This window comes from Pseudochaenichthys georgianus, chromosome 3 (genome assembly GCF_902827115.2).
Source record: "Pseudochaenichthys georgianus chromosome 3, fPseGeo1.2, whole genome shotgun sequence".
NCBI lineage: Eukaryota > Metazoa > Chordata > Actinopteri > Perciformes > Channichthyidae > Pseudochaenichthys > Pseudochaenichthys georgianus.
The window spans coordinates 35,872,867-35,882,244 of record NC_047505.1 but is presented as its reverse complement, the minus strand read 5'-3'; the positions used below and the strand labels follow the sequence as shown (position 1 = coordinate 35,882,244).

Genomic DNA, 9,378 nt, shown 5'->3' with positions numbered 1-9,378 from the left:
CAGCCTCTTCTGATGGCTTTAGGGCTGCTCTGTGGCGAGGGGTGAGCCAACAAATATGAGCTGAACCAAGCAGGAATGCGCCTGGCACCCTGTCTGCCCTTTTTTTTTGTTGACAGGGGGTGGGGTGGGGTGGGGGGGGCGGTCATAACTAGGGGAATGTAGTGAGAGGCGGGGAGGCTCTAATGAGACCCTGTAATCACTTAACAGAGACCAGGTGCTGTGTCTTGCTGTATAGCCGTGCACTCCAGACAATAGAAAGCCACTTTCAATTTATAAGACACATGAGCAAGAAATCTCTGAACAAGGTATAGATTTTGTATGCAAAAATGTTTATTGAATAACAATGTTATTGCTTTGACACAAATAAAATAAAACTGATTTACAAATATATAATATACATATAAAACAAATATCCTATTACCACAGTTTGCAAAAGAATAATGACAAATAGCTACAATGCCCAGATATATTTCTTCCTGTACAAAAATAGTTCTATCCTCCTAAGTACTTTAATGTAACCTCTATATACAATTTAAATAAAGGAATTCATATATACATATACCTGCAATAAAAAACAATATATAGATTGCACATGTTTTTGTACATACAATAACAATTTCAAGTATATTTCAATCCATTGTGGACTGGCACATATCTCACAGAATCTAAGGCATTTTCCCTTATACAGTGTCCAAAACTTGATATAAACTGAGAGCTTCAGAGCTCCGTAGCCTATCTTCCTGTTTGGCATTGTGATGAAGATGTTTTTTCCTGATGATTCATTTGACTTTAAGTCCAAATGGAAAAGTGCATACAAGTACTGACAGTTTGGAACATGATGGTATAATCCTTAGAGGATAGCACTTATCAGAGTTCTGGCCTTGAGGAAGAAATGTGTAAAGTCCCAGAATGAAAGAAGAGGGATCCCTCTTAAGCCAGAGGATGCATCCACTTTGCCAGCTATTAGCACTCTTCAGTTCCCTCTGCCAAGCAGAAAGCAGCACCTGTAGTTAGCTCCACGCTGTGCCATCCAGTGTCTGTTTGCCAGCTGCAGCTGTTTGCACACTCCACATCGCAGAGCTGCAAGGCTCAGCCTTTAGAGAAGCTCAGTGCAGCCAGTCTTGCTCTGACTCAGTTCTCATGCCTTAAAAATAAGTGCCTGGAAATATTTGGCAGACATATTAAGGCATTTGGAGAATTTTAGAAAAGAGAGAGGGCACTATCTCCCTCGGTGTTGTTCCCAACTCCTCTTCCAAAGTCCGGCTCATGTCCGTCTGAGGAGAGCCTCGAGCTTGTGAACTTGCGAGTCCTTTATGCTCCACATGGGCCTCAGCCTGCCCTGCTCCAGCCGGAGTGAGACTCTGCGCACTGGAAGAGAGCGACGCCTCCGTCCGTATCCGTGCGCGCTGATCTTCTGACGAGGGGCAGTCCCAATCTTCATCTTGTTGTTGAGCATGTGCAGGCGATGTGCGAGGTCGTGCACGGTGCAGGTGACCAGAGAACAACCTTGTCCTTTTGAGTGGTTGGATGAGTTCTTAGACCTCTTGGTTCGGACATTGGTGTGAGTGCTGGAGGACAGAGGGAAAGAGAAGAGGAAATTAATCCATGATGTTCAATCTATGACAATCAGAATACATACAGCTGACATAAAATGATGTAATAGCCGAATGTTTGTAGAATTAGATTGCATTTTTAGTGTCATACCTGGAATGTGGCAGCAAAGTATCCCTGATATCCTCTGGTCTGACAAAGTACTCCGCTGTCTTCTCCACTGATACACTGTTAAGATCCCGTCTCAATCTGCTTCCAAGCCATGTGCTTAACCTTTGAAGGGAAGAAAAAGGTCCATTAGTCTTAGGTGGATAATTCAATAAAAGGGTAAAAGCTCAGAGTTGCCTGACTGTCAGATGTGATATCAAGCATTTAGATTATTCAGTGAATCACTCACTTTGTTTTCAACTCTGGATTCACTTCAAGTTCCACACAGTGTGCTACTGTCGCCAGCAGACAGCAAGAGAGGAAGGACTGGAAGATCAATTCCATTTTGACTCCTGTGGAGAAGAAAGTAAACATTTGTCAGTTGTTTATTCATGCCATAAATTCATATTGAACTTTTAACACGTATTTGATATTGTAAACTCACTCAAACAGTACAAGTGCCACACTGCTGCTTGCTTACACAAGAGTCCAAAAGCCAATCATTTGCACTTATCATTCATTTATTTAAAAAGTTAAGCTAAGGTCAGATTTTGTTCGGTTAAGTAAACCTACAACCATGCTTTGGGCCCCTGGCCAACGATCCGAAGGACAGTCTACCCATGAGGGGTCCGAAATTGGCTCAGCTCAGAAGTCAAACAAAAACTAAAATGCTATTCAACTCAGTCACCTAATTAAAAACACACCAATCAATTGCAACTAATAAACAATTTGTGAGGTACTGTCAGATGCTTTTCTACACCTTCAAGCAGTTCCTTCTCAGACGCACACATTAAGAGCTGAACTGCTTATATAATGAGACAGATAACCTGTCCTTGTCTCTACACTTGTGCTCTGACCTAAACAAAAGAAAGGATAGAGCCATCAGCTGGCAGCAGAGCAAACCACAATACAAATCGTATTTAAAAGTAAGTGCACATACCTGTCATTATCTGGTACTTCAGTTGGATGAGAAAGCGCTTCTTGTCAGCTGTAAAGAATACTCCACAGGTTTCTTGAGTTTGCCACTGTAAGGCAGCTGTGTCACTCTGCTAATAGCTCCTACACACCAGACTGGGAGGCTTTATACAGGAGGTGGGAGGGGCTCATTGACTGACACACACAGTCTCTCATCCTTTCCCCCCACCCCATCCCGTACACTGCTGCCGTGCTGCTGCTCATGCAGTACAACAACGCAATACAGTAAAAAGATAAGGAATGAAAATAAAAGTAAAAATGATGAAAGGAAAGTAATTTTAGAATAATTGCAATGCAGCCAGTGTGTCATGCATTGGCAAACATATTTAGATAAAACATTACCTTTTTTCCACATCAGTAAAAAGTATACATTAACAAAGATTTTACATTGGTATAATATGTTGTTTTGATTTATTTCAGTATGTGAATATAATGGCAACACCTCGATTGTTGTCAGTTATGCAAGTCCCATTGTGCACTCACTGTCTCAGTAAGAGAACAATGTGTTCATCTCAGCCGACTGCTTTCTATAGGGGTATTATAAATCTTAATAATGGCAAAAGAAAAGGTTTAAACATTCATCTTGTTTTATTTGAACTTTAAGGTCAGTTAGGTATAGTTTTGTCAACGTTCCTTTCAGTCCAAATGAAATTTGAGGAATGTTTCCACAGTCTGCTTTTCAGGGCACTCCCTGACACAGTGAAGTTCCGTGTCCACTTGAAAGTACACTGGATGATGAATATGATATTTTGAAAAAGGCAAGCATTGAGTAACTAATTAAATATAGTCAGTGTGCCCAACTGTTAACACAATATACTCAAAGTATTTGTTTGTACAAGACAAATATTTGACTCCGGACTTACCTTGTCATTTATTTTTGATATTTTGATAAATGTGAAATGGAATTTTACAATTTATCTAAAAATAAATCAAGAGTCATGAAATGAACTTGAACAACAATCTATGACATATGAACAATATTGGCTTAGGCATTTCTTTTAAATTGTTCAGCTGATTTGTTGCTATTATAATTTACAAGTAATATGACTTCACTTTTGCCTCAGGAATGCACTAGGATATAATAGAAGAGCCGTTGAGTCTGCCTGATTGTCTCTCCCTCTCCCTTTATTGGACTTCATCGGGTGGTGAGTCACTCTAAACCTGCATGCTGCACGTTTCACATGCCACACATGTCCATGTTTAGGATCAAACTTAATAAGGGACATCAATACAGAAATACAATTATATATATATTTTTATGATTAGTCTGTAAGGATCAAAACAACAACAGTGCCAGTGGGGTTTATGAGGCAGATGTTGATAACAAGACCCTAGGGGGTAAGGAAAAAAAGGAAAAAAACATCACATAAAACACATTGAGGAGCTTAAAACGTCTTGTTTATCACAGTTCTCCTTTTTCCCTAGAAACTATAGATATATGTCCGTCTTATATGAACATATTGTGATGAAGACATAATCTACGCCTCAGAAATACTGAGTATGTAATGTCAAACATTTTTAAGTGTATTTTTAAGTGTATGAAATTCTGTATATACCAAAGAAACCCCATTTGTTTTTTTTTCAGCACAGAAATTCCACTGCAGAAATGTCCTAAATTAGTTGTGTGTAGGAAGAAATGCTTTCACTTTTGATTTTGTTTCAGTTTCAACAATTGGGGAAAACGATCCCTTGAGTTCTTTAAAGATATTTTTAGAAATACTTAACACTTGACATTCCACTCTGACATTATCGGCATCCTATAATTCATAACTTATTGTTTTTAGCCCACACAGAACCTTCCTGTGTGTATTTATATCTCATGCAACCTAACTCAAAGAACACAAAAATGTCAAACACATGTGTCGTAAACCAGCAAATGTTTTGTAAGCACTTTGTAATGATAATTGCCTCCGGCGGACAAGTAATCCCCTTAGTTTACAACAGGAGATTGTGCAATCACGACAACAAAATGTTGCCGTTGCTTTTTGGCTCCTCATATAGAAATTGTTTCTTGTCCTCAATAAAGTTGATGTCGTAGTATGACTGACAGTATGACCTTATACTGGTATAAGCAAGTTTGTGTGACAGGAAACCTGAGCAATAATGCCAGGAAATAGAATGTCAACCCCAAGGGCACGACTGATGATTCATAATAATTATAAAGCCATGATAACAGCACGGTTTGTCACCTGAAAATGTTTGATTCAGGTGCCATGATTTCCCCATCACTTTTTGGTATGATTCACATTTCTTAATGTTTAGGCTTGTGTTCAATGTCTACCTTAATGACTACCTGGGTTTTTGTCTTTCTTTTACTGTTAAACAAAAAAACAAATTAAAGAGATGTTGATCAAATAGAAAAATAATTCCAGTAAAAATGGCTTGCAGTGTTCCTACTATCCTTGACAGTAACAGTGTTTACGCGATCCTTACCCACTGATTAGCTAGAGACTGATTTCCCTGCTCTTCCATGAGAGCTTTCTTTTTTTCATAAATTCAAAATTGTGCACACACCCCATGAGTTTACCCTGCCCCTCACGCAGTATATCAAATTCCAACCACATTCATCTCAATAATGACTTCAGAACAAGATATTTGTCTGTGACAGTAACTATATTGATTTTTCTTTTGTTGCACTAAACACAAAATTGAAGTGAAATGCGTATAAAAAAAAGTACTGATGTGTCCCAGGCAGGTTATCGCTTTGTTTAATCAAAATGATCATACTGAAAAATAGGATGGCATATAAAAAAGGGTATAGTCTGCTGAATGTAATTTCCAAGTTGCTTTTACATTTATTTATTAGAAGTATCTACCTGTTAATCATCATTGACCAAACTTGATGGAGATTTGTTTAGAGGAGTCTAAACAAATGTGGTAGATTTCCTTTCAATTGCATTAACCAGGCAGTATTCACGTGAAAAGACATGTTGTCAATACATTTCCCACAGATACAGTGAAATACAGTATTTTCTGGTGTGGGGCTGTAAAAAAGTTGGGACCCCTTGCTGTGGAGCCTGGAAAAGCCTCTGTTGGGGGACACAGAGCTGTATTTGTAAACTCGAGGGCCCACGCCCATGGATGTCTCCCGCTACTGCACGCAAGCGCAGTGACACTCCTTCTGTCAAACATGGCTGTGCTTGGGAAGCAGGAAAAATGCTGAATTGTGTTGGTATATCTCGGGAAAAGCAGCAGACATGGCTAGATTTGCTGACTATTTTATTGTCGTGGGATACGATCATGAGAAAGCCGGTAAGTGTTGTGGTCGATGTGTGTGTGCAGGCCGACAGTCAGTGTGTGATGATGTTGATGCTACATAGCTTTGCGCTTAGCTTTAACGTTAGCCACACAGCTACCAGGCGAGAGTAGAAACACTTTCCTTTTCCCCCCTCATAATCCGGCCAGATAGTGAATACGATCTGGCGGGCATGTGTTTACAGATCAAACACACTTCTGATGGCAGGTCACCAGTGGATATTTACCCACGACAGGTTGCGATATTTGACTTGGATCAATCGAAACTTTTCAGGGATTCAACATCTGTCACATCCTGTCCCTGTTGATCGTGCTCCTGTCAGGTTTAACTGCCAATGTAAGGGACACAGTTGCTGAATAATGCTCACATAAGCTCATTTAAAATCCAAATATTGTGCCTCCTTGATCATATTAGTTTTACTGACACACGTAATGACAGTATTGGTAGCCAGTGTTTGCATCCACGTTTTGTTATTTGTTACTCCATGTTTTGTGTTTTTGCTACTCCTCTTGCTCTGCTTTGGGTCTATTTTTACCCGCTACAGCCGCACTTGTCTGTGATTTGTTGTTATTTTTGTTTTTGCCGGAAGAGTGCACTTTTTCATGATGGGCGTAACGTTACAATACGTAACGTTACGATGCAAGGAAAGACAGTCCTTATGCTCAGCCAGATCCTCTTCCCTCTTCTTCCTCTCCAGATGTTCTTCCTCACTGGGAGCTTCCCATGCTTCCTCTCCCATGTTATGCCTCAGGCCCAGCTTCACAACCTCTTTTCATCTAAGAGAAGGGCCTTGTTACACATTACATACATCAATAAGCAGATACAACCCTTTTGTCATTGCACATATGTTTACTCATCACATGATCCATAGGATAAAGGCTTCTTTGTAAATACCACAAACCTCTGCACTGTTGCTCAGCGAGCAGCATGGAGAAAGCTAAAGTGTTCGCCTAATCTGCCATAAGGGGACAAACAAAGTTCTTAGCCTCTTTCAGTGGCGTCCATCCAGCACCATGTAAGTCAGAGAGGGCCCAGAGCAGCTGAATCCTCTTAAGTCACCATAGTTTACTATGCACAATCGGTAAACAGTATATTTCATTAGCTCTGCACATCTCAGGACCATCTGTAAATTCATTTTTTATGCTTCAGATACAAAATATTCCTGGCATCCCCAGATAGGTCTAAATGTTTAGCCAGTCTCACCACAAAAAGACACAGTCAGGGGCCATGAGTTAGTTTATTCTTCACTGGTTATGATAATGAAGTTGATTGTTGAGAGCAAGCAATACAAGTTTGCCATCTCAGATTGTGGTTTATTTAGGTGCTATGAGAGGCATTTGTCTCAACATGCGACCCTTGTTGTAGGACACAACTCCTTGTTGAATTATACTTACGAGTGTAGTGCATACATTGTTTTTGTTTTTTGTTCGAGGCATGCAGAGATGCAGTGTTTGTAAGTAAGTGAAATTGATTTTCTCACAACTTGAAAATGAAAATAATTGTATATCTGATATCAAGAGGATAATAAATGATGTGTGAAGTTGGCTCATAGAAAAAAGGCTGACCACAGTAGCATGCAGGTCAAGACATCATATTTTCCCGTACACTTTGCATGTTATTAAAGAAACCAGGGATCCCTGCACTGGCTTTTGCTCCACTTGCCTAACCCAATTCTTCTTGTTAGATTTCTATGTGAGGAGCTGTTGAAAATAATGCTAAGTATGCAATCTGTTGAGCAATAGGGTGAGTTCCACTAGAATAATAATAACACTGCAGAAAGTAAATCAGTCCCAGTAGTTCCACATCTATTCTTTTTGATTGTTAACACAGAAAATTGAGTATTGTTAATGTAAAATCTAAATGTTTGCAATAATCAAAGCATTGCTTTTATACTCGGTAAAATAACCGTATATTTTGAATACTGCGCATAGTAAAGGAAACAATATAAAATAGTGTTAAACTTGCTCTCTGGTTATGCACCCAGCTTCATTGATTTGTTTACATTGGTCTTTGCAATGTAATACTTTTGTTTTGGGGAAATCTACAGTATGTATAATCACCAAAACACTGATGACATTTCAACAGTATTTCACATTGTGCCTGTTTTCAGTCCTTTTAGTGCTTCACATAAGTACAAATTGTGAAAATGGTAAAAGTGCATGACCTGTAAGGCAGACTCCTCCATTAGAAATTGGACATGCTTCCCTGGGGGCCAATGTCATGAACCACAAATGTTGGAATTATTTTCAAGAATAATACTGTAATGTAAAATGTTGCTTTAGATGGATGCAGTCTGTATTGAGCCTGCACTCTATTCTGTATTTTCATTTTGCAGTAGGATGGCGTTTCTCTTTATTGGCAATGGGTTATATATTGTCTGGCGTGCTGTTTGCCATAAAATGTTGTTTGCCAAGTGAAAAAGAGGAATTTGCCCAGCTGCTTTCCTCAAACAGTTTATTGGATAGATATCATCAGTCTTTAATGGTTCAAACTGCTTTTGGAGAGTCTTGTGTCTCTACTCTCTGTAACTTTATGGTCTTAATTTCCTAGTCTGGAATGCAGAAACAGTTTATGTAACAAAGCATATTCCTTTCAAAATAACAAAAATAATTCTACGAAATGTCCAAGAGCAATAGTTTTCCATCTGCAGATACCTTTTGGCTATGTGATATTGTCACAAGATGTCTAACTGAGATGCAAGTATGAAAGCTTTAAATGTGGGGTTATTTCTTTATCAGATTAAATGAATAATGCCTTTTTTAGGCATACTTGTAAAAGCTGTACCAATAATCCTCCACACAAGGTTTTAACCCTGAAACCTTCATGAATTGACTTTCTGTTAAAACTTCTCAAAGAGTGTTTGTTTTTATGCTGCCTCTCTTGGCACACCCACAAGGAAAATGCTTTGGCAAAAAAACACCCTTTCTTAAACAGCAAAACCAGCATTTGGATGTCTAAAAGTTCATGTTTGTGTCTGCTATTTTTTGCTTACTTATTACATCTGTGTGAAAATACTATGGAATTTGGTGTTTCTGAGGTTTGTTTTGATGGTAGTCTCCCTTCTTATTCTTGGCTTTAAAGTGGTTTTGAGCTTGTGTTTGTCTCGTTCCACACAAAATGAAGGTCATACTTACATTTACCAGATCCTTTTGCTTAGTTTCAAGTTCTTTTAAAATCACAATTGTTTTTGCTTTGGGCTGGCTTCTGGCCATTTACAATAGTCTCTTCATTTACATGTAAGGGACTGCCTACATAGCACAGATTGTATGAAATATTGGGCTATTTCTTGCATTTTCAGAGATTCTTAACTTTTGTTTAAACCAGAAGTTTCAGAATATGCTTTTTATTTTTTTCAATTTGATAGAACTATCCAACTCGGTTTGATAAAACCACACAACTCCTTTGTCTAAAATTGATGAAATATCCAGAACGTGTTCACAAGATAATAA

General features: G+C 38.8%; 2 protein-coding genes across 5 annotated transcripts in view; one reads left to right on the top strand and one right to left on the bottom strand.

The window, feature by feature from the left end:
• Positions 1 to 308: 308 nt before the first annotated feature.
• Positions 309 to 2,741, bottom strand: adma (adrenomedullin a). Its single transcript, XM_034105072.2, has 4 exons — positions 2,639 to 2,741; positions 1,949 to 2,051; positions 1,705 to 1,824; positions 309 to 1,568 (listed from the first exon to the last, which is right to left on the bottom strand). The coding sequence occupies exons 1-4, from the start codon at positions 2,643 to 2,645 to the stop codon at positions 1,265 to 1,267; spliced, it is 534 nt and encodes a 177-aa protein (XP_033960963.1). The 5' UTR covers positions 2,646 to 2,741; the 3' UTR covers positions 309 to 1,264.
• A 2,842-nt stretch (positions 2,742 to 5,583) lies between these two features.
• Positions 5,584 to 9,378, top strand: part of sbf2 (SET binding factor 2) — a 96,201-nt gene continuing 92,406 nt past the window's right edge. For 3 of the 4 annotated variants that reach the window (XM_034111157.2, XM_034111174.2, XM_034111148.2), the window contains exon 1: positions 5,584 to 5,925. In XM_034111157.2, coding sequence (XP_033967048.1) covers positions 5,871 to 5,925 — 55 coding nt within the window. In that variant the 5' untranslated portion in view covers positions 5,584 to 5,870. The remainder of the gene's footprint in view (positions 5,926 to 9,378) is intronic. The other variant, XM_034111165.2, reaches the window with a different exon arrangement.